At 41.6% G+C, this 24,794-nt stretch overlaps 1 protein-coding gene across 1 annotated transcript in view; it reads right to left on the bottom strand.

Moving 5' to 3' along the window:
• LOC308286187 (uncharacterized protein) overlaps positions 1–23,550 on the bottom strand; it is a gene marked incomplete at both ends in the record, with an annotated part of 54,884 nt that extends 31,334 nt beyond the window's left edge. Inside the window, 3 exons of the mRNA XM_080727148.1 lie at positions 17,575–17,679; positions 17,781–17,855; positions 23,346–23,550. Coding sequence (XP_080583274.1) covers positions 17,575–17,679; positions 17,781–17,855; positions 23,346–23,550 — 385 coding nt within the window. The remainder of the gene's footprint in view (positions 1–17,574; positions 17,680–17,780; positions 17,856–23,345) is intronic.
• Positions 23,551–24,794: the final 1,244 nt, after the last annotated feature.

Genomic DNA, 24,794 nt, shown 5'->3' with positions numbered 1-24,794 from the left:
ACGTAACATTGAGCTGGGAGGCTATGTTTTCCAGCTTTGCTCCTACAATGCTCTCTGTAGACTCACCATCTGCATCAGAGGACCATTTACATCAGGGTTCTTCAACAGGGGTCTCCGGGGTCTCCGCGACCCCTAGGGGGTCCGTGGAAATACTGCAGGGGTTCCCCGAAAGTGTTTAATATATGAGAGAGAGAGAATGCGCTGCATAGGCTGCACTGTGTGCGTCTGTAGAGCTGCTCTATATCTCTTGACTGAGTGTGTGTGTGTGTGTGTGTGTGTGTGTGTGTGTGTGTGTGTGTGTGTGTGTGTATGTGTATGTGTGTGTGTGTGTGTGTGTGTGTGTGTGTGTGTGTGTGTGTGTGTGTGTGTGTGTGTGGTAAAAGTCACGCATGTGCAGATCCTGTTCGAACTGACACACAAAGCCACGTATAGCAGAGCTGTGTTAGCACACCGCTCCAAAAATATGATTCTGTCTCTTTTGAATATACAGTAGCTTGTAGATTGATAGTATGACATTGGTTCTCAGTTAATGAGGTATGTTTGTAAATCTATTATTTTAATAGCCTAGTATTGAATGCACAATTAATAGCATGGTATGTTTATACACATAAAGCACAATTGTATACATAAATATACAATAAATGTTGTAGCCATCAGTTTTGGGGGTCACTGGCCTGAAAACGTTGAAGACCCCTGATTTACATGATTTCGATTTGGTGAAGTGAAGCCAAGAAAGAAACCTAGGGTGCCGTGCAGTGCTACCAGCTGACAGTAAATATGAAGCATAACTTACTTCTAACAGTGACAATAAATGATGCCAAAGTTTCATTTTTGAATTACTTGTCAGCTCAAGTTCACAACAGATCGCTGCACAAACACTGTCGGCGACTGACGGGTTGGTGGTCAGTAAGGATCGTTGTTTTCCTTTTTTCAAGAATTATACAAAACAAATTAAAACGTAATTATAAAAACATGGCACGTCTGATCAAATTGATTTCAAATATCAAAATATTCAATCAAGCTAGAATTGTTTGAAAGGTAAACACCCATTAAGTGTCCTAACCTGCATGCATTTTGTCCTTCCAACTGTGACATCTCACTGATAATGCTTCCGGTTCAGATTCAGATTCAGATTCAGATTCAGATTTCTTTATTAACCATTGTGTAATACACATAGGAATTTGCTTTGGCATACTACATTTTTGCATTAAAAAAAACACAGACAGAACGCAACACACGTAGCCACCACAGCAGCCATGGGCGGCGCTATCTTGGAGAACCTGCGCAACAATTCAGGCGGTCAAGCGACCGCCTTTCTTGAAGAGCAGATTCATCTACAAGGTCCTGATAATCACTCACAATAGCATAAATGGAGGTTAGGGTTAGGGCTGGTTAGGTTTAGGTGGTCGGAATAGCAAAGTGTCAGAGTGCCAATAAGTAATCAGCACAAACAGGCCTAAAACCTTTTTTAAGGAAGATCTTCTCATGCTAAATTATCAGCTATTTTGTATTTTTAGTTTTGTGTGCTTTTAAAACTTGCTAATGTTATCCTGACTACTAATTGAAGCCGAGGCCGAATTAGCCCAAATCACATGAAAGAGGTCTCACAGCACATGGTTGGTTCTGCAGACTTCAACTTTCGCACACAGATAGCTCAGATCTTTGCCTACGTTCTTAGCTACTTCCCCTGCTGTTACTGTACTTATTTTTCAGTAGAACGGCCAATCCAACCAATATGCCCATAAAAGGGGATCCTGACTACTAATTGAAGCAGAGGCTGAATTGGCCCGAATCACATGAAAGAGGTCTCACAGCACATGGTTGGTTCTACAGACTCCAACTTTCGCACGCAGATAGCTCAGATCTTTGGCTACTGTACTTCCCCTGCCGTTACTGTACTTGCATGATGTACAGTTGTACAAAACAACATTTTTCAGTTGAACCAATATGCCCATAAAAGGGGACAAGGACTGAGAGATACAGAGATCTCCATATATGGGCACATATCCGTTTTACATCACACTGACATCACACTGACACAAGTGTGTGACTCGGAGGATGACTTGAATTATACAGATTTCGATGACTGTACAGCATTTGCTGAAGAGAACAAGAATCAGTGGAGATCTGAGTTGGCTGAGGAGCAGACGGAGGAGACAAACATAAGACATAAGACCAGGGGAAAAGAGAGCCAGCGCTGTAAACATTTTCATTGTGGATAATGACAAGGGCATTACTGACAACGTTGTTTATAGTGATCTCCTTTAGGATAATGGGCCATAAAGGGACATGGACAGATACAGAGATCTCCATACGGGCATAAAAGGAACACAGACAGATACAGAGATCTCCATATATGGGCATAAAATGGTCACAGACAGACAGATACAGAGATCTCCATATATGGGCATACAATGGACGCACACAGACAGATACAGATATCTCCATATCGTATGGGCATAAATGCACACAGGTAAACATATGGTCAAAACGGGACCTATGACAAATTGGGATTGCATTGAAAGGTGGGACATTCATTCCCTATTTACATCATTCCCGAGTATGCCAGTCCCCGACCTAGAGGGTGGCCGAGCTTCTAGTATTATTGATTATTGATTATGGGTTTCTTTGCAATGTAGCACTCCTAGATTCCCTGAGAATGAAAAGTGCATTACAAATAAAATGTATTATTATTATCATTAAACCCTCCAGACTTATAGCCTATAGTGACCTTGACACTTTTTACCACTCTATGCTATGAGGGCTGCTGGGTTCTGCTGGGCATTTCTGCCTAAAGCCCCTTTCAGGCGGGAGGTGGTTGACGCACCCTAGCAATTCATGTTCAATGAGAAACGGGCCATTATTTGGGACATGCAGGAGCGGAGGTCAGATTGGCGGTTATGGACAGTTCCTGTTCAAATCTGCTGCTCCAATAAAACAAAGCTCTGGGAAAAGGAATTTGGAATAACAGGAAATGTATGTCACTTCTGGGAAGTGGGACCACAGTTACAGTATATGGACATAGACTGTTAACTCATTTAGCTCAGGACCCCCTTGAACCCCCTCAAGGAACCCTGAGGTGAATGACCTGATGTTGTACTTTGATCCCCATTTCTCAGTGCTCAGTACTTTTTGATTGATTGATTGATTATTTTATTAGACAAAAATGGAGAACAGTACAAGTATAGTCAATAGAAGTACAGTTAAACACCTTGCCTAAAAATAACGTCTCAAATTGATTTCATTTTATAGCTTTTAGTTTTCTTTCCATGTTCTCTCATTCCTTGTTCTCTAATGTTGTTTTCTCCCCTCCTTTTTATTTGATGTATCATGGTGCAACACAGTTATCTTTTTTTTTTAAAGATTTGTTTTTGGGCTTTTATGCCTTTAATGATAGGACTGACTATGGGGGGAGATACAGGGAGTGACATGCGGACATGCGGCAAAGGTCGTCCGGATCGGAAATCGAACCGGCAACTGCGTCAGGCATCAATGCCTATATGGTATGCGCCTGGACCAGTAGGCCAGCGGGAGCCCCCAGGTGTAACACAGTCTCACTCCCAAGAAGGCATATCGTCACTGTCGGGCAGAAACCTTGTATCTCCAAGTTTCAAGTTTGTAGTTTTTTTTTTCACCAAGTAAAGCCCTGCTTCATCATACAAGTCTGTCGCACAAAAGTAAATCAATGTAAAAAACATAAATGAACTAAATACAGATGACATGAAATGATGTTGTATTAACATTATGTGATGGTGGCGCTATTTTCACAATAGAAAGTTTTTTATTCGACTTTCTCTGGTGGGAGTCGACTTGTGTAATGAAGTCGACTGAGTCGACTTGTCGACTTTTCCGTTAATGCCCTAGTGCAAGTAAATACTGTTCTCGAAGAATTGTATTGATGTCACGTGAAGATTGAATAATCCTCAAAAGCATTATATTGTCCAATGAATAAAAGGAAAAATGCAGACCTCTCCATTCTGACGTTTTCTCCATTGTATCTAATGGAGAAATCAAATGCTTATTATCCCCACATACACACAGTCATCCACTGGAGCGGCGAGCACGCTCAAAGATATGGCACTTTGTGTCAAAGCCCTGTTGAGATGCAGAATGTGGTGTTAGCATTCGGCGTAGCGCAGGGGTCTTCAACAGGGGGTCCGAGACCCCTATGGGGGTCCTCAGAGTTACATAACCACTTGAACCCTAGAATCCCTATTCTGAGGGCAACATTGGCCAGAAATAACAGATCTACAAGCACACAACGTCTCACGCTGCTAGTTTTGGTCTAGAGGGATAAAAGAGCAGACCAAGTACAGAGCTAACTTGTTAACTTGCCAATGACGTCTCATGCATAGGCGCAAATGGCGGGGGGGACAAGGTGTTTTTGTCACCTTCCAGGTTCAATTTCGTCCCCTCCATTCACTTCCAGAAGACCCCCTGTCCCCCCCAGTCAGGGACATAGTGGTCTAAATTCTGAAATCATGCACTAAACACGATCGAAGATGCTTTTTGAATGATTTATAGATGCTATTATATGAGAACACCCCTCTGTTTTCCTGCAAAATGGTTTGGTCTGTGTTGCCAAGTTCTTAGAAACAAGCAGCCAGCTATATAAAAACCACAATATTCCAGGGTGGTTTTCATATAGCTGGCTGCTTGTTTCTCTCGCAAAATCTGGCAACAAGAAATGAAAGCGACAGAAGGAACGACAGAAGGAAGAGAACTTCCTGCTGCTGCAGCTCAAACTCAATAGAACACAATATGTATAACTTTGGTTCTGCCATTTCAAATAGTTAATAAGGAATTCCGCCACCCTGGACAAGGAAAGGATTACTTTGTTTTTGTTGCCACCCTGGCCGGACAAGGAAGCTAAAGGATTAGTCTACTTTGTTGTTACTTGGGCTGTGTCTGTGTGACGAGAGGACTGGAGCCGGAGGACAGGAGGAGGGGGAGGAGGAAGCCGGGTAATGAATGACATTTATACCGTATTGTGTTCTGGACTGGCGGCCTGTTCTAACCTGTGCCAACTGCTTGTGGACTGTATTATTGTATTGTGTGTTCAGTGTTCTGACGGCTGAGCGGCTGTCATGCTTCTGAGTTCTGAGTAGGGATACTGTATTTTATTGTGGCCAGTGTTATGAGTGATGAACGGTCGCTGTGCCAAATTGCTGCTATAGTCGGCGTTCTTGAGGTAAAAAGTTAACCATAGAAACATGAAAGAAACGTTGGTTATGACGAGAGGACTGTTTAATGTAAATAAATAATACATCATAAAACCGTTAATGCCTGTATCTGAAGGAAAATGAGGGGGTAAAACTGCCCGAAAACCGATCTCTGCATGCAAAAAAAAACGAAATCGGGCGCGTGCGCTCCGCGCGCACGCGCGCGCAGGTCCCCCCCTATGCATTTATTGGATCTGCGCTACTGGTCTCATGACTGCTTTTTTCAATGGGCCCTGTGTGCCAATGACGTCTTTGACGTCTTTAGATCAAAGGCTATAATATATATATATATATTTTTTTTTAAAGATGTCAAAATGACCTGAGATCAGAGAGATGCTTTTCTCTGTTTGTGTGTTGGCTCCCTCGTTTAGCTGATTGAGAAAATGTGTGTTCATTCTAGTGGATGGACACTTTTTTTGATTCAAACAGCTCTATCTCTGGAACCATTTGTCTGATTGAAAACATTTTTTGCCACTGAATCACAACAACTGTGTCTGTTTCTGTGGGGGGAAAAAAAAACTTTTTTTCATTGCATAGTAAAGAAAAACATACAAAATCATGGCACATCTACCTTGGAGCCATTTTGGCACTTGGCATTGAGTTTAATGAGATGCAGGCCTACAGCCTCTCACACTCAACACTTATAATATTTAGTTATTGTTGGATAGGATTTAGTCCACAATTCATACTGTATTGATGTGGTGCCATAGGAGAGATAACAGGAAAACCATCACAATAACAATTATTCTACATTCTGTAATCGTGTAGACGTCTTGTAAATTAAGAATATGCTGATGTTTAACAATAATGTAACTCTTGAGAGCGTAAAATGAAACCAAATAGACCCGTAGGGGTCCATTTGGTTTCATTTACACTGTCAAGAGTTAAAGATCTATGAGGGTCCATTTGGTTACCAACTCTCCATCATTTAGCTGGGGACCACCTGGAACCCCCTCCAGGACCACTGGTGGTCCCCGGACCACTGGTTGAGAACCACTGTTCTAGATGTATCAATACAGTGTTAAACATAATCAGTCAAACATACAATAGACACAGTGCTTTTGAATATGTTTTTATTTATTGACAGATGATGAATATGAGCATTATGGAAGCTCTTTAAAGTATATGGTACCAGTAGTGCTGCTAGAAATACTCACATTGATTACCAGTAGAGCTGGTAGAAATACTCACATTGATTACCAGTAGTGCTGGTAGAAATACTCACATTGATTAAAAGTAGTAACAGCACAATGTAGACATTTCTCAAAGTGTTTTAATAAATTGCAGGTCTACTGTACAGGATAAACGTTTGATTAGGAATATTGAAAGTATAAAACAAGCAGCAACAAAGTATCTAAAGCTTTCAACTATAATTGCTTTAGAGTAAAAAGTATGGAAAATGATAGGAATATTGTCCTTCTGAGACAGGGCCGTGCAGAGAGCAGTGAGGGGGCAGGTGCTCAAACAGGGCCGTACAGAGAGCAGTGAGGGGGCAGGTGCTCAAACAGGGCCGTACAGAGAGCAGTGAGGGGGCAGGTGCTCAAACAGGGCCGTACAGAGAGCAGTGAGGGGGCAGGTGCTCAAACAGGGCCGTACAGAGAGCAGTGAGGGGGCAGGTGCTCAAACAGGGCCGTGCAGAGAGCAGTGAGGGGGCAGGTGCTCAAACAGGGCCGTACAGAGAGCAGTGAGGGGGCAGGTGCTCAAACAAGGCCGTACAGAGAGCAGTGAGGGGGCAGGTGCTCAAACAGGGCCGTACAGAGAGCAGTGAGGGGGCAGGTGCTCAAACCTAAACTAAAGGACACATTATGCGTTCACAGATATTTGGTGTGGTCTTTTTGTGGGGGTCCCTCGTTCCATCTCACACCAGAAATGTAGGACATTGGATGTCTTATGCTAATAGAGCAAAATAAGATGTTCCACTTATTTCACTGTCCATTTTATTGGACAGTGATATATTGGCCATGGATGTTATGGGCAGGCCATTTAAATAAAATGAATACAAAATAATAATAAAAAAGTATTGCATTGTTTTATACAAAAAGGTAAGTAAAAGTATCTGTAAATAGTAATCTAATACTACTTGAGTAAATGTACTTTACATTTCCTCCACTGCCAGTAGCAGGGTTACACAGCAGTGGTCCTCAAACCTTTTCACCTCAAGGACCCCCAAATGAGGCTGTTTGGACCCCCGTGGACCCCCAAATGAGGCTGTTTGGACCCCCGTGGACCCCCAAATGAGGCTGTTTGGCCCCCCCGTGGACCCCCAAATGAGGCTGTTTGGACCCCCGTGGACCCCCAAATGAGGCTGTTTGGACCCCCGTGGACCCCCCAAATGAGGCTGTTTGGACCCCCGTGGACCCCCAAATGAGGCTGTTTGGACCCCCGTGGACCCCCAAATGAGGCTGTTTGGCCCTGGACCCCCGTGGACCACCCGTCCAAGATTTGTGTTGTTAAAATGTTTCAAAAATATCCCAAATCTCTTTTATTTTTAAAGCAGATCTATGAGCTCGCAACGAGTCGCATCGCTACATGTTGTGAGCTTGTAGATCAGCTATTGTCAGATAGCCGATGTGTGTACGGTTGAAGTGATTAAACAGATTGTTTATGCAATATTAACTCATTTTGCTGGGGACCCCCTGGAACCCCCTCGAGGACCCCTTGGGGTCCCTGGGCCCCACTTTGAGAACCACTGTTACATAGTATAGATCAGAACATGAGTCATCATTTAGCAGTATTTAATTATCATTTTATTACCATCATTTTAGCGAGCACATAACTTTCTCTCCTCTACATTTCCAATAGAAATATTGTACTTTTGAGACTAGGGACAACCCTCACAAGTGTTGTAGATCTGCAATTTTCACATCCACACACACCTTAATTTTGGAACATTTCAGATTTTATCATTATCATTTTATTTTGCTTTATTTCTGAGAAATGTTCTGAATTTCAACAGAGCAATGCAATGATATCAAATGCACTTTGTAATTTGTACTTTAGAATTTGAGTATTTGCTTGAGTTTATCCTTACAGAGTGTAGAGCAGAAACCCAGAGAATGTGTTGTGATTGTCATTATCGTCATAGAGCCTGCGTGTGAGCTGAGTACCACTGAAGATCCCACTAGAAGGTAAACTCAGGTAAACTGTGTCCCCTCGCTCCAGCTCCAACACCATGCCATTAGATACATGTACCATCTGATTGCCAGTATGACTACTGTATCCACAGTTCCACATGAGTCTCTGTCCATTCTTATACAGCATGATGCACGCATAGTGTGATGGTTTACCCTGAGCTGCTGTAAACCTGAAGAAGTAGACTCCTTTGACTGGTGTTGAAAAGACGCCTATATGAGAGAACATGTACACGCATGCATGCACGCACGCAGGTAAGCACATATGCATTCACGCACGCACACACACACACACACACACACACACACACACACACACACACACACACACACACACACACACACACACACACACACACACACACACAACTAATATTAGTACAGGTGTGTGAATGTATTGTTCTCCCTTAATTGTGGACAAGATGATGGTTTCAACCACAATGTCATTCTTAGCTTAGATAGATATGTTGATATGTTGTAGCAGATGAGTTTCACTGGACACACAGCTGGACAGTAGTCCACATCTCAATATGTCTGATAGCCTGATGATACATACTGTGTCTGTATTGTGTTATTAGTTAATGAGAGATAATTGATTGTGTAAGTGAATTAACCTGGTAATCCCCATTTACCTGTAGATGGATTGTATGCGTTGCCGATGTTAGTGTGAACTCTAGAGTAGACCAGAGTGGTTGTAGAATTATATGGTCCAAATGCTCCAGCACCCAGACCAGCAGAGAAGGCTACCTTTGGTTTGTCTGTCAACACAGGAGCATTATCAACACATTTGTTAGAAAACTTATATTATACTATTAAACCAATCAAATGTATTAACACACACACATAGAGAGAGAGAGAGAGAGAGAGAGAGAGAGAGAGAGAGATGATTGTGCCTGCCCTGGCCATAGAGTTATAATAAGAATAGAGAGATACAGATACAAATACAGAGACACAGATATCACCGTCCGTCCACTTGCATTGAGTTGCTCACCCAGCGCATGAGGCGTTTTCACCCCTCCTTCCGGGGAGTAAAACCGTGACGTAGTGGGTCTACTGTGACGCATTTTTCGTCATAATTTGTGTTCATGGACGCGCTTCATGAACGAGCACTTCCGGTATGAACGCGCGTCAATACAAAGAAGCCTAGACGCGCGTTCATGTGAGTAGACCCAACTGCAGTACCTCAAAACGGCCAACATGTCCTTTTGGTTTCAGGGCGCCCCCAGGCTTCTGGGGGCTTGGCCCTGGCCTGCACAAAGCTCACATCTGAGCTGACAGAGACTTGGAAATGGAGCAAGTGCATGTATTATACATGCAGTTCAGACTCAGTCGGACCTAAGGGACAGGTAAAGAAGGGTACCCCTGGAGAAAATGTATATGTGCCCTGATATAAAATGCCATGACCCTCCCCATGACTTTAAATAGAATTCAATGACCCTCCCCAAGAGATAAACGAAAAAGGATGAACGCTCCCTAGGGGTGTCACAATGTTGTGCTACGATATATTTTGATATTAAAATGTGACAATAAGTATATTCTTTAATATTTTTTATTTTATTTTATTGTCTCCACCAGGCCGAAGGCATAGGGAGTTTTCGCCCCTGTCCGTCCATGTGCGTGCGTGCGTCCGTTGCCCCGGTCTCAGCCAAACAATGCACACACACTCCCTGGATGCCAATTCAGAACTCGATTTTTCACATGAACACTGTGTGCAATTTTGGTGAAATTGTGCACGCACATTCCCAATAGGCAGATGAAGAAATGCCACTTAGATTTCTTCAAATCAGCCTTATGGTGGCGCTATAACAGGCCGATTCATGTTGTTACCTTTAACTCCACTGATCAGTGTAAAACTTTGTATGTGTTATGACCCACGGCTCAGATAGGTCAGAACGTATTCACTATTACACCAGAATGCAAAAATAGATGGTTTTATTACATATTCAGTAGAAAATAGTGAGGTTACAGAAGCGTTTCTTTTCATTAACAATATTCAAAGGTAGGAAAATAGATGTTAAATACTCTGTCAGGAACTTTAGATGTTGCTAATAAATAAAGTGAACGTTTAGAACAAGTCGTAAGACTGTAGCCAAATGGCTGACGAGCTCTAAGAGTTGAGGAGGAGAACAGCGGCGCGAGGGCCGCTGTTCGGTCTAGAGTTGACACTAATAACCAAATAAATAAACAACAGATAACGAAATAAAAGGCTTAACACAACAGAACGATTCAACACTAGGGTAATAATAAATAAGGAGATTTAACAAACGTAACCAGAAGGCAGCCTTTCCGAAGGACTGAAACTAAAACACCAAACAAAGCAAAAACAACAACACAGCCGGGTCAGTGGGGAGATGTCTCGACGAGCGGCATGGCATGGACGGCTTTTATTTCCGCACAGCGGGGCGTCGTCCGACTCCTGCTGCTCTGTGACTGGGCTGGACGGGCCCCCCCTCAGCCAGACCACTCTCCGACTGCATTGGGATGTTAATTACGAGACGAATAATAATAGTAATAATAATATAACGATCGCCGCGGCAACCGTCACAGTATGCAAACTAGAGGCCAAGGAAAAACCTTTGCCCTGCATTTTTCACAACTGCCTTTTATAGCGCCACCAGGAGGCCGACTTATGTAAAACACATTTTTGGATATTACTCCTTCAGATTTTATCCAAAAAATCACACAAATCTGTACACAGTATCTCTATTGTCATGTGATCAAGACGGATCTGTCTGATATTTCATATTCCATCCTGATTGGTTAACATTGCCTTCCAAAGATGCCAGGATTCGTCCGTTGTAAACAAAATGCCTCAAATCATGAATGCAGCTTGCGCTTTCCGTGAAACTTTGCACACACATTCCCACTAGGTCAAGGAACAAATGCCACCCTTTTGACATTGTCCTGTTATAGCGCCACCATCAGGTCGACTTCTGCGAAACAGTTTTTTGGAACAAAATCATGCCATGAAAGGCTGAAGAAGACCTCGCACAATTTTCACAATGGCCTATAACGCCACCAGGAGGCCACAATAACCTTCCTGACCTAGTGGAGACCTGTGTCTGCAGATAAAAACAGACTATGTTATTAATACAAACTGGTATGACCCTCCCCTTGGACTCGAAAAAAAAATTTGCTGATCCTCCCTTGGACTAAAATTAGAAAGGCATGACACTCAACTATTTTTCTCCAGGGGTACCCTTCTTAAAAAAAAAAAAAAAATCCCCCCGATCTCTGATCTTTTGAAAACAACGAAATCGGACCCGATCCCCGATCGCTTCATCGAATCGCGACATCTCTAAAACAAACCATTTTTTTCTGGGCCCGTTTTTAGCCCAAGGAGTGTTTTTCTTGCAAAACAAATGAAATGCAATGGATTCAGAATCATGAAAAAAAACATAGTTTGATCCCTCACATGCTACTTAAAGCACATTTTCTTTTTGTATTTTTTTCTTCTATAGGCTATATATAAGGACCCAAACTTTCAGCAGCTCTCAACAATTCCCCCTGGGAAATTGAATTTCAAACTTTATTCGATGTGTTACTAGACATGGGCTTTTCAAAGTGGGTGACAGGGCACCCTGGGGTGCCATGACGGCAGTCCAGGGGTACCATGAGATAATATTTCAAATTAATTTGAACACTTATAAATAATATTTTGTATAATTTTAAGTACAAAGTTAATTTCAGTTCTAACCAAAATGGCTATTATCTAATGTTTCCCCTTAGGTGAATTAATTTGATTGTACAGCGCAATTCTGATTTACTCAATTAAACACAAAGCTGGGAGTGAAAATTATGAATATAATGTAGGGGTGCCTCGGAGGAAAGAAATATTTATAGGGGTGCCCTGAGCCCAAAAAGTTTGGGAACCCCTGTACTAGACACCTTTACAAACACAGTGGTGAAGAAATGTATTGGTAAGGAATATATTCACAGATTGTAATAACATCCCCTGACTGAACACACCAAATGAATGAGACACAAAAAGGCCAAAGGCTTGTTTCCATTGTAATCCATTAAACATTCAACGCTCAAACAACTGGACAATACAGTGCAACAAAAGCCTAGACTCTTCTCCCTTCCCTAAAACACCCTGGACAACAAGACTCTTCTCCCCTCCCTAAAACACCCTGGACAACAAGACTCTTCTCCCCTCCCTAAAACACCCTGGACGACGCTCCACGCATTCCAGACTCTTCTCCCTTCCCTAAAACACCCTGGACAATGCGCCACGCATCCCAGACTCTTCTCCCTTCCCTAAAACACCCTGGACAACACTCCACACGTCCCAGAATCTACTCCCCTCCCTAAAACACGCTGGACACTGCTCCACACGTCGTACTCTCCACATGTCTTGGACTCTTCTCCCTTCCCTAAAATGTCTAAGACTCTTCTCCCTTCCCTAAAACACCCTGGACAACGCTCCACACGTCCCAGAATCTACTCCCCTCCCTAAAACACGCTGGACACTGCTCCACACGTCGTACTCTCCACATGTCTTGGACTCTTCTCCCTTCCCTAAAATGTCTAAGACTCTTCTCCCTTCCCTAAAACACCCAGGACAACTCTCCACACGTCCCAGACTCTTCTCCCTTGAGTCCCTTCCCTAAAACACCCTGGACAACGCTCCACAGATCCTAGACTCTTCCTGGGCAATTTTCCACATGTTCAATGTACAGATAGGCTATATATATTTTGATATTGTATTGTTTACTTTAGACAGATGTTATGTTTTAAGTTATTTGTATTTTCAAATGTACTGTTGTATTGGTGTATTGGTATTTTTTCAACTTTTATGTCATATGGTCTACATTGTATCTGTCAACTACTGCAATATTACTTGTTATGGACGATATACATACAAATGAAAACTCTAATAAACAGATGTTTAAAGAAAAAAGACAGATGTTGTACTCTGTCTATATGCATGTGATGTGTTACCTTGTGTTTTACCTTGCTTACTGAAAGTCTCTCTGGATTAAGGCCATGGCTACACAGAGCTGGATTTTTCATATATCCTGGTTTTTCAGATATCCACATAGAAAAATATCTAGGTCCACATGGAGCTGGATATTTCATATATCCCGGTTTTTCAGATATCCACAAATATCTAGGTCCACACAACAAAGATATCTAGGTCTAACAAGCACACACACAGTAAAGTCTTCAGAGATATCCGGGTATCATGACTACACGGATCCAGTGAAGCGGATATTTTTCAGTGTCTCCACTTATTTATCCGGATTGAAAAATATCCAGATTCACTGCCAAAATATCCAGCTTCGTGTGGCTACAAGCCCCAACAGCACTAAAAAATGTCTAGATTCACAAATATCCAGCTCCGTATAGCCTTGGCCTTAGATCCTCTGATAAATGCTTACATTGTAAATTGTACATGAGGTGAGGTTATTAACAGCAGCAGGTGCAGTACATATGCTAGATTAATTATTATTAACCAGGCACCCTATGGTTTCAAAGTACAGATTATTATTTGTTTGATATTATATTGCTTAGACAGAAGCTACAGTAGCTTCCTGGTTTAGCTGTGATCCTTTACTGAGGCCCTGCACTGTCTCTCTGCATTTGATGTGTTTACCTTACAGTAAGTGTCTGATAAATGCATACAGTATCTATTCTGAAATGATTTACCTTCAATGACTTTCAGTCTGTCTTTGAGGATTTCCACCTGAGTCTCGCTGGCAGTGAGCTTGGCAGACATTTCTGAAAAATAAAATTAGTTCTGCTTCAGTGGTAAAAACATTTAGCTTTCAGTCTTTCGTCATGTCTCTTGTTATTGAATCACATCTGTGTGTTGGTTAAAGAATATTGAACCAATTAACAGTATTAAAAAGCTCTTAAACCAGATGACTTCATTGGTTCCTCAAACTGTCTGCCAAACCAGCTGAAGCATATTATATATGTCACCGCTAGATCGAGAATCAGTTAGATCGAGAACCGGAGCGCTCGTCGTGCGGCGCGGGGCGGAACAAGCGGTCGCTTTGATCCACAACAACGACAACGACAACGTAGCGTCGCCAGGAATGATAGCGCCTCACCCCACGGAGGTTAGGGTTAGGGTTTGGCATAGTTTTACTGAGGTTAAGGTTAGGGTTGGGGTTAGAGTTAGGCATAGTAAGCTAATGGCTAAACACAGCTGAGCTGGGCTAGTAGATAAACAAAGAAAGAGGTGTCGCAAACAAGTGACGTCAGCGACTACACAAGTGAATGGCTGCTGTCGCCATCTCATGGTGACTACGCAGAATTACACAGGTGCGCTGATAAGAGACTATCTAAGTGAATTGATCCAGGTGGTGGTAGGGGTGTGTGGTGAACGACAAAACGATTGCTCTTACCACGATCTTATATATATATATGTAACGGAGGAGATCCGAACCTCCCCACCCGGCTTCGAGTAATCAGTAAGACACCTAAGGGCAGAGAGCGAGGTCACGCAGGAAGGAATTCGCACAGGATGGAATTCATTATTAATATATGACCAGTTACCCATATATGGAGATCCCTGATACACGATCCATGTATATGGAGATATGGGCATGTTGGTTGGATCGGCGGTTCTACAAAATTAGGGTTAGGGTTGTTTCATACAACTGTACATTGTGCAAGTACAGTAATGGCAGGGGAAGCAGCTAAGAACATGGGAAAAAGTCGAAGTGAGCGGTCAAACTAATTCCTGCAAGGACGCCTGTGCAAATCAGTGTTGATAAGATGTGTTTATATCAACATGACGTTTTGTATGATGTCAGACTAGAGGTCTGGTCGGTTTATATAAGGTTTTGTATGCTGTACATGTTTTATTATAGACCATAGACAAGAAGAAGCTTCTATTTTTCTTTCTGCGCAAGTGTGGTTACTATCTCAGATCAAAGATAATATTCAGCTCATATGAGTTGAATTTTTCATTGGTCCGTGCTTCCGAACCAATCGCAAGCCTCTGTCCATGACGTTATGGTCAAACCGGCGTTCAAATTCAGTGTTGTAAAAAGTACTCACATTTCATACTTAAGTAAAAGTATCAATACAGCAATGTAGAAATACTCCATTACAAGTAAAAGTCCAGAATTCAAAATGTACTTGAGTAACAGTACGAAAGTATTGTATTTAAGTACAAAATGTACTTAAAGTACCAAAAGTAAAAGTACAAAATGTTTGAAAATAGCAGATCTACAAGCTCACAACGCGTCGCGATGCGACACGTTGTGAGCTTGTAGATCGGCTATTTTCAAATAGCCATGGTATAAAATAGGGGTAAAGTGGTTTATGTATGTTTCATGATATTATAATTTATATCTGCAAAGTAACTAGTAACTAAAGTTTTCAAATAATTGTAGTGGAGTAAAAGTACAATATTTGCATCCGAGATGTAGTGGATTAGAAGTAAAAGTACTGATAACTGGAAATACTCAAGTAAAGTACAAATACCTAAAAAATGTACTTAACACCTTCTAAGCCTGGCCGCACTCCCTCGGACTTCCTACTGGGTCCCATCAGCCAATCGTCTATTCCCGTCTATTGCCGTAATTTATGAAATTAATCATAATTGTTTGAAAAATACAGTCGCAGGTCGTGCTCTGTCTCTTTAAGAGATGTTGTGCAATCCGATCACGTCAGAAACGTGATGACGTCATCGGCTGGCTCTGCCACTGGCTCCACGAGCGGCCATTACGTTCCCCTTCACTGTGTGTGCTGCAGCCTGGTTTAGCCCATCCCCTCGTGTTTTTCGACCAGACGACAGGCGAAATGGAGGCTTCGGAATGAGTGGAATACATGGAATTAGATCGATGTGCGTGCGACGAGGACGTAATGTACTTTCGAACGCTGTTTTTTCTCGCGGATTACCCCATCTCGCTCCATGCAAATGAACGGCAGAAATACAGCCAGCAGCAGCTTCTAAGTAAGTGGCCGCCCAAACACGTAGTGTGTGCACGTCTTGCTGGCTTGCACTGAACGACCCGCGCGCGTTGTTTATCATTTGGTGTGTTTGTTTTTTAAAATATGTTTATAAATAAAACGCTGATTGCACGGCAGTACCGGGGTTCAGGGGGTTCTGCCGCGGCTTAGAAGGTGGTTAAGTATAGTACTTAAGTAAAAGTACTTACACCACTGCGTTCAATTGGTCTGTTCTGTTTGCTTAACACCTAACACATGACATCATGATCAGAACAGCTTTTGATTGGTCCGTGCTGACGTCATGGTTAACACAAGGCTGAAACATAGGAGTGGTTTGCACCGCTCAAAAAATGTTGCTATCCATTTGGAGTCTGTAAACCCACCATGTGCTGTGAGACCCCAGACATGCGTCTGTGCGTGTCAGTAACCGTCTCTCTGTCCTTGTCCCCTTTTATGGGCATATTGGTTGGATTGGCGGTTCTTCTGAACATTTTGTCACAAAAGGTGATGTCACAAAAGGTGATGTCAGAAAAGGTGATGTCACAAAAGGTGATGTCAGAAAAGGTGATGTCAGAAAAGGTGATGTCACAAAAGGTGATGTCACAAAAGGTGATGTCACAACAGGTGATGTCACAAAAGGTGATGTCACAAAAGGTGATGTCAGAAAAGGTGATGTCACAACAGGTGATGTTACAAAAGTTGATGTCACAAAAGGTGATGTCACAAAAGTTGATGTCACAAAAGGTGATGTCACAACGTGGCAACTATGGTCGCAAAAAAAACGAAAACAGCAGATCTACAAGCCCAAAATGTGACACATTGATCGGCTATTTTATTATGGCCCAAATGTAAACAGGGCTGAAGTGGTTAATGTAGGCTTTGTAGTAATAAAGTAAGTAAGAGCAACGAAAATTGTTGACTCATTGAAATCACTCGTCTCTGCTTCTGGAGACGATGTTGTCCTTCTAATGCATGACGTCTCTGCTTCTGGAGACGATGTTGTCCTTCTAATGCATGACGTGGCCGTGTTTATACAATTATTATTTTCTTTTAATGTTTTTTTTTTTTATTTTTATTTTTTATTATCACAGACTGGCTCACTGGAGGCAGTTTGTGATGTGTAATTAATTATCTGTTGTGAGCAGTTTGTGATGTGTAATTAATTATCTGTTGTGAGCAGTTTGTGATGTGTAATTAATTATCTGTTGTGAGCAGTTTGTGATGTGTAATTAATTATCTGTTGTGAGCAGTTTGTGATGTGTAATTATGTGCGTGCGTGCGTGCGTGCGTGCGTGTGTCTGTAAAAGTACCTTGACTTTCTTTCTTCAATTCCAACACCTGAACTTCACCAAGAGTCAGTTTGAATTGCAGGTGTCCCACCACGGCTGTTGTGACTCTCAATTTGACAGCCATTTCTGAAGATAGATAATCAATCAATCAATCAATCAATCAATCAATCAATCAATCAATCAATCAATGAATCTATTTTTGGATAAAAAAATAATAGTTATACAACCTTTATTCTGTCCTTTCAGTTCGTCCACTTGGTTGACACTAGCAGCTAGCTTTGTTTCTACGCTGGACAGCTGAGCTGAAATCACAATAATTAGCAATTAGCATTAATACATTACATTACATTACATCAATACAATCACATGATGTTTCATTTGAGTGGATAGTGGATCCTCTGGGGTCTATTTTGATTGTCTTAAGTAGCAGCTCTTATGCCTTAACTTAAAGGCCTGTCCATACTGTCTCCGACCACCGAACATTTTGTCGGAAAGGTTCAACTACAAAATGACGACACTCGCAACTTCTGAAAAGCATTACCCTGAATTAGAGTTCGTAAAGTTGCACGTCGGAACTCTCTGATGAAAAGTTTGGTGGTCGGAGTCAGTATGGACAGGCCTTTAAGTTATAAGAGCTGCTACTTAAAGGAGTAGTTCACCCCCAAAATGACTTTTTTCTATTGATTACTCACGCCATGGAGACTTGAGTTCAATAATATTTCGATTTTTGTCGCATTCCTAAGACAATCATTTGATTACAATAAATGTTTCCCCATTGATTCTGGATGGGGACCCAAATGCATTTGGATTCCCAACCGGAATCAGTGGGGGTAAATTTACTATAATCAAATTTGTGTCTTAGGAATTCGACAAATACAAATAAGTATTATTGAATTCAAGTCTCCCTGGCGTGAGTAATCAATAGAAAATAAGTCATTTTGGGGGTGAACTACTCCTTTAGACAAATACAGCCCTCTGTCTCTTTTATCTCTAACTGGTGGCATTTAAAGGCGAGGTTGTAAAACACAAACCCAACTAGAAACAGTGCTCCTCGGAGCACAGGTCTCCACCAGGTCAGGTCGGTTATTGTGAACCTGCAATTTTCTGAATACTAAACTCAGCACAAAAATAATAATAATAATAATAATTCATAATTAATTATATTTCCCCTTTAATAATACCAAATTGTATTGGGTTTTATATCATATCGAAGATTTGTCACCTTTACAATGAGGTACAGCTTGTAAGCATCGGGCATTCGAGGCATGAGCTACACAGCCAAACGTTTGGGTAGCGCCGACCAATTTTTTGCCAAAATGGCTTGCAATGCAAAATTTGCCAACATTCGGTCCATTATATGATATCCCCCCTTTAATTATGCCGAATGGTATTGTGTTTGATATCATTGTTATCGTTGATTTGTAACCTTTACAAGAAGGTACAGCTTGTAAGGATCTGGCATTCGTGGAACGAGCAACACAGGCAAACACCAAAAGAACAGTATTGCAGGCCTGCCAGGCATTTTGACCATTTTTGGAGGGACGCTACCCACACGTTTGCCTGTGTTGCTCATTCCACGAATGCCCGATGCTTACAAGCTGTACCTCGTTGCAAAGGTGACAAATCAACGATAAAAATGATATAAATCCCAATAAATTTGGTATTATTAAAGGGTAGACATTATTCATTAGTTTCCTTTCTTTTTGTGCTGAGTTTATGATAGAGAAAATGTGCACCGATTTGGACAAAAATGTAGGAGTAATGTAAAAAGAAAAGCCTCCTGGGTGGCAGATGTGGAAAAATGCAGGACAAAGGTTTTTCCTTTGCCTCTAGGGAGTGTGAATGCAATTGTGTTTCATGCAGATCGGTGCAGTTATAGGTAATAACGCGTACCTGGCCTGTTATAGCGCCACCATGAGGCATTTCTTCCTCGCTTAGTGGGAATATGCGTGCAGAGTTTCACAAATATTACTGTGAAGAAACCAATGTTAGCCAATCAGGATGGAATATGAATGACTATAAAGATATTGTGTACCGATTTGCGTGAGGTTTGGACAAAATGTGTAGAACAAATACCAGACAGTAAGAAGCCCTAAGGGCGACACTGATGTGGTCAGATTTCAACCCGCCCACGGCGGGTCAGGACGGATTGTTCACATACATATCTGTAAGGCCGTGTTGTGGGCCGGGCTTTGAAGCTGCACTCGTAATTTCTGAGTGAGCCGCCTCTCACACTCTTAGAACAAAAACTAGGCTCTACTCAATTTTATTGGTGAAACATTTTTACACTCAAAAATATTGAGTAAATATTACTGATATGAAATCAGGTAAATGAAACTCAATTCATTTGAGTAAAAGTAACCAAAACTTTTACGTACTTATTAACAACTAAAATTGAGTACAATGACCTAAAGAAATTGAGTAGATTTAATTAAATTATTCAGTCAATGCCACAAAAGACTACAAGTAAATAAATTGAAATATTAAGTAGATCTAATTGAATATTAGAGTATGATTTAACAAAACAAATATGTCACATTTACTCTATTCATTTACTTTTATTGATTTAATTCATATAGTACCATTTTACCCCTTTACTCCAGGAGTACATGATGTCAAATGAATACACATGAAATAATTATGCAGATAATTATGTTTTTAATCAACTAATTTTGACCAGTGTAACACCACATCAAGTATGAACATTCAACATACTTTAGTATGTAAATGACATGCAACAATGCCTGCAAAAACAATATGTTTAAAGATAATGATGCAGGAAAGGGGTATCCCTGACACTTTTAAAATGTTCTGTTTACTAAAGAGCAGTGTGTGTTCACAATACTGTATATAAGTACCTCTAATTGAACTGTACATACTGTAAGTAAGCAGTCTGTCAAACATTATGCACCATAAGAACAATGAGCCCATCAAATAAACAGTAAGTCATAACCACAAAATACATTAAAGAAGACAGTCAGAGGCCATTTGGCATGAAAGGAAATCACAACTTGGAATATAAAATAATAAATAAGCATTTACAGTAGCTCAACATTTAAACATATTGACTATGCACACGTGTAATGTCTATATGCTAAACTGACCTGTTTGCATTATGACTCGAATGCACCAGAAACAAACACTTTACATTAACGAATTACTATCAGCAACAAATACCATTGCAAAAATGCTGTTTTGACAATAAATCCACTTTCAGTAGGTTATACCCACGTTCTGAGAGCATCTTGCTGAACTATACCCACGTTCTGAGAGCATCTTGCTGAACAGTAGTCGGCAAGCAGACATTTTTTCAGTCTCTGAACTTTGGCTGAAAGGTGTCCGGGATCCAACTCAACTAGTACTTTTTGGAACATCTCAAGACCATATCTGAGGTTCTTGGGGTATCTCAGATTAAAGGCATAGAACAGTCCCAACAGATAGCAGCAGATCCCCAAGATTGTTGAGGGCAGTGATGCCCTTAATCACAATACCTACATCAGTAGGTTCATTCATTCGTCCTCTTGGTTCTGCAGCAGGTAGATCTTCATCTTCATCATCACCTCCTCTGTCAACTTCTCTTCTACTCTGACAGGTGCATCAGCAGCTTCCTTCCTGCACACATTGTGAAGATAATTGTTTAGAGCTCACTTTCAGGCTAAATGTTACAAGACACACAGACACACATTGAGCAATCCTAGCTGTCTCCACACATGCAGCCCTGGGCATAATCTTGAATCAGTTGGACCAGACATGCAACGGATGCAACAGCCATTCAGCCAATGTCACAACCTTCTCTGGACATCACTATGCTGTTCCTTTGCATGCGATGGTCTCATCCACGATGACATTAAAACGTCAAAACATTTATTTTACTAACTTGAAAGTCCTTGATCTTGACACTATCTTCTTCCAGATGGTCGACGAGACATCGGATGATGACCTCTCGTGTTCGTTGATTGGGGATTCCTCTCTGCAGAATAGAAACATAATTATTTGAACAATAAAGAAAAAGTATGACTGCACTTTCATAAACTAACATAAACTTTGGCAATACAATTGTTTCCACAACCCAGTTTTAGCAAAGGAAGCTGGGAGACTGTCCTTAGTAGCTATTAAGACATTTAGAAATGAATAATCAAGAGAGAGAGTTGCAGGGGATAAAGATGAGTTTAGCATAAATTAATGTAGTAATTATTGTCATTAGCCAGGTGAAATATAATTAAAGCAGTTAGAGTAAATGAAAGTTTCATACCTGAAGTAGAATACTCATTTGTGCCCAAACTGCCCTTCTTGGACTGGAACATGGACAGTAGTTTGGGGGTATAGAAGTCCAACATTGCCATACATTTTGGCTCAAGATTCAGTGTGGTGATCATCCTGAACTTTGCACTAACCTGGAAGACAGAGATGAGGGGAAGAGAGTAAAAAAGAAGACGTGAGATTATAGATCTGGTATTTTCCCCCAGGATAGGGATGCATTTTATCTTCATTGTACACACCATTGTATGCAGCTGTGCATAGCTTGTAATAAATGCAAAAAGTCATGACTAGAGGGCTTGCACATTACCCTCACTGTGACCTTAACTAGCTGCAAACCTTTGTAAAGAACACAAGTTATACCCAATACATTTGTGTAGCCTATATGCACAAAGATACAGTAAATCTACTTACCAATATTTGCAAACACTCTCCAGGTCTCTTGTTGAAAATGATGTGTGCTGCTGCTGCTGCTGCTGCTGTTTGTTGACAGAATGTTCCAGTAGAATTTTCCCATTAACCCTTTTTTTCCCATGAACCCTTGTGTACAATTTTGAATCTTAGTCATATCTACTCAATTGTTTAGGTTGTTGTGAGAGATGAAAGATTATTTAGTTGGAATGAATAATAATTAAGGGTCTTTTTAAATTGATCCATATAAGTACTCCATACTCAAATATTATGAAGGAAAATTACCAAAACAAATTGAGTATAATTCATGAATAAAATCAGTTGGTCAAATACTAATTTATTCTCATGAAATTAACTCAAATAATATATGTACATCTAACTCAAAACAAACAGTTGGATTTTTACTCATTTCATTTGGTGTGACCTACTCAAACAATCACATACATGATATTCAGTGATTTTATTGAGTAAATATAACTTTTTCTAATAGTGCCATATACTCGGCCGCAGAATCATTTCTCAGAGTGCACAGACTCCCCGGTGAGACTGAGAGACGGCTGACTGTGTATGTGAAGTGGAAACTGAGCTACACTTCTTAACCAGCTGTACACTGTATCAAGACATCAGAGACACATACTTCCCACAGATCATAACCATCCAAGGAGAAGGAGAGAGAGAGAGAGAGAGAGAGAGAGAGAGAGAGAGAGAGAGAGAGAGAGAGGGAGGGAGAGAGAGAGAGAGAGAGAGAGGGAGGGAGAGAGAGAGAGAGAGAGAGGGAGAGAGAGAGAGAGAGAGAGAGAGAGAGAGAGAGAGAGAGAGACAGACAGACGGATATGGAGAGAGAATGTACACACACACACACACACACACACACACACACACACACACACACACACACACACACACACTATAGTACTTTATAAGCAATGAAACATGTTAAACACATTTCAAATTGTACCGTCACATTGAGTGTTTTAAAGGAGTAGTTCACCCACAAAATGACTTTTTTCCTATTGATTACCCACACCATGGAAATGGCATGAGTAATGAACAGAAGAAAAGTCATTTTGGGGGTGAACTACTCCTTTAACCATGTCGCTAACCTGCATTTTATTTGGCCATACCTTCCATCTTATGTTTGGTGACGTTCAGCTCCTCCTGAATAGTGTCCTCGAACCTCCCCGTGTCTTCTTGTACCAGGTTCACATGGTTTATGACATTGGTCATTTTAGCCTCTAGGAGCGTCATCCTCTGTTCCATGGTGGAGAACTGAGCCCCACACTCTGACCAACACAACAGCAACACTAGCAAAGCTCCACACTTCTTCATGATGACACCCACACACTGTAGGTAGGTAGGTAGGTAGGTAGGTAGGTAGGTAGGTAGGTAGGTAGATGGGTGGGTGGGTGGGTAGGTAGGTAGGTAGGTAGGTATAGGTAGGTAGGTAGGTAGGTAGGTAGGTAGGTGGGTAGGCGGGTGGGCGGGCGGGCAGGCAGGCAGGCAGGCAGGTAGGCAGGTAGGTAGGTAGGTACTGTAGGCAGGCAGGCAGGGTAGACAGACAGACGACAGACAGAAACAGAGAAGAAACTCAACTGTAGTGTAGTTTAGTTGTCCTGGTATTTTGTATTGTTTTCACTGGAGGGAGGAGTGGGGAAATGTGTTTAGATTGGTTGGATCAGGAGCAGGAAAAGAGTAAAGTTTTTTTTCTCTAAGGGATGAGTTTTTATTGTTTTTGGAAGACACATACAGTAGTGCTTCATGCTTTTTTTCCCCTGAGAGAGAGAGAGAGAGAGAGAGAGAGAGAGAGAGAGAGAGAGAGGGAGAGAGAGAGAGAGAGAGAGAGTGAGTGAGTGACTGAGTGACTGAGTGAGTGACTGAGTGACTGAGTGAGTGAGTGACTGAGTGACTGAGTGAGTGAGTGAGTGAGTGAGTGCCTGCCTGCCTGCCTGCCTGCCTGCATTTGTCATCAAATCACCTAATGCAAGGATGTGCCATGTCCACAGGCAAGACAATGGAAACCATGGTAACCAGGATATCGTCATTGTCGGGTGGAAACCGTGTATGTCCAAAACTGTTTGTTTTGCATTTATCATTTTAAAAATGATTTAAACTAGTGAAAACAGTCGATCTACAAGCACACAGCGCCTCGCAACGCGAGGCGTTGTGCTTGTAGATCAGCTGTTTTCACTACCTTTGTGCGATGGCCTTGTCTGATGAAGCAGGGCTTTACTTTGCGAAAGAACGCGCACATTTGAAACTTGGAGATACAACGTTTCCACCCGACAACGACGATATGGAAAGTCTGATAAACTCTGATAAACAAGCCATGTCCTAGCAGGACCCAGAGTCTCCCTCACATGGAATGTCCTCCATGTTGATTTGGAAACAGACTCCTTGCCTTTGCCAAACATCTCTGTTGAAACATCCCAAGCCTGGCCAGTGTTTTTCAATGTCTCCTGAACATTCAGTGTCTTTCTTCAATAACCTGCATTCAGTTTTCTACGACCAGCAAGGCACTCACACATTACCAGATGTGTGTGTGCGTGTGTGTGTGTGCGTGCGTGCGTGCGTGC

The sequence above is a fragment of the Nannobrachium achirus genome (assembly GCF_963921795.1).
Source record: "Nannobrachium achirus genome assembly, chromosome: 5".
NCBI lineage: Eukaryota > Metazoa > Chordata > Actinopteri > Myctophiformes > Myctophidae > Nannobrachium > Nannobrachium achirus.
The sequence above is the reverse complement of the archived record's forward strand: the minus strand, read 5'-3'. Positions and strand labels throughout refer to the sequence as shown.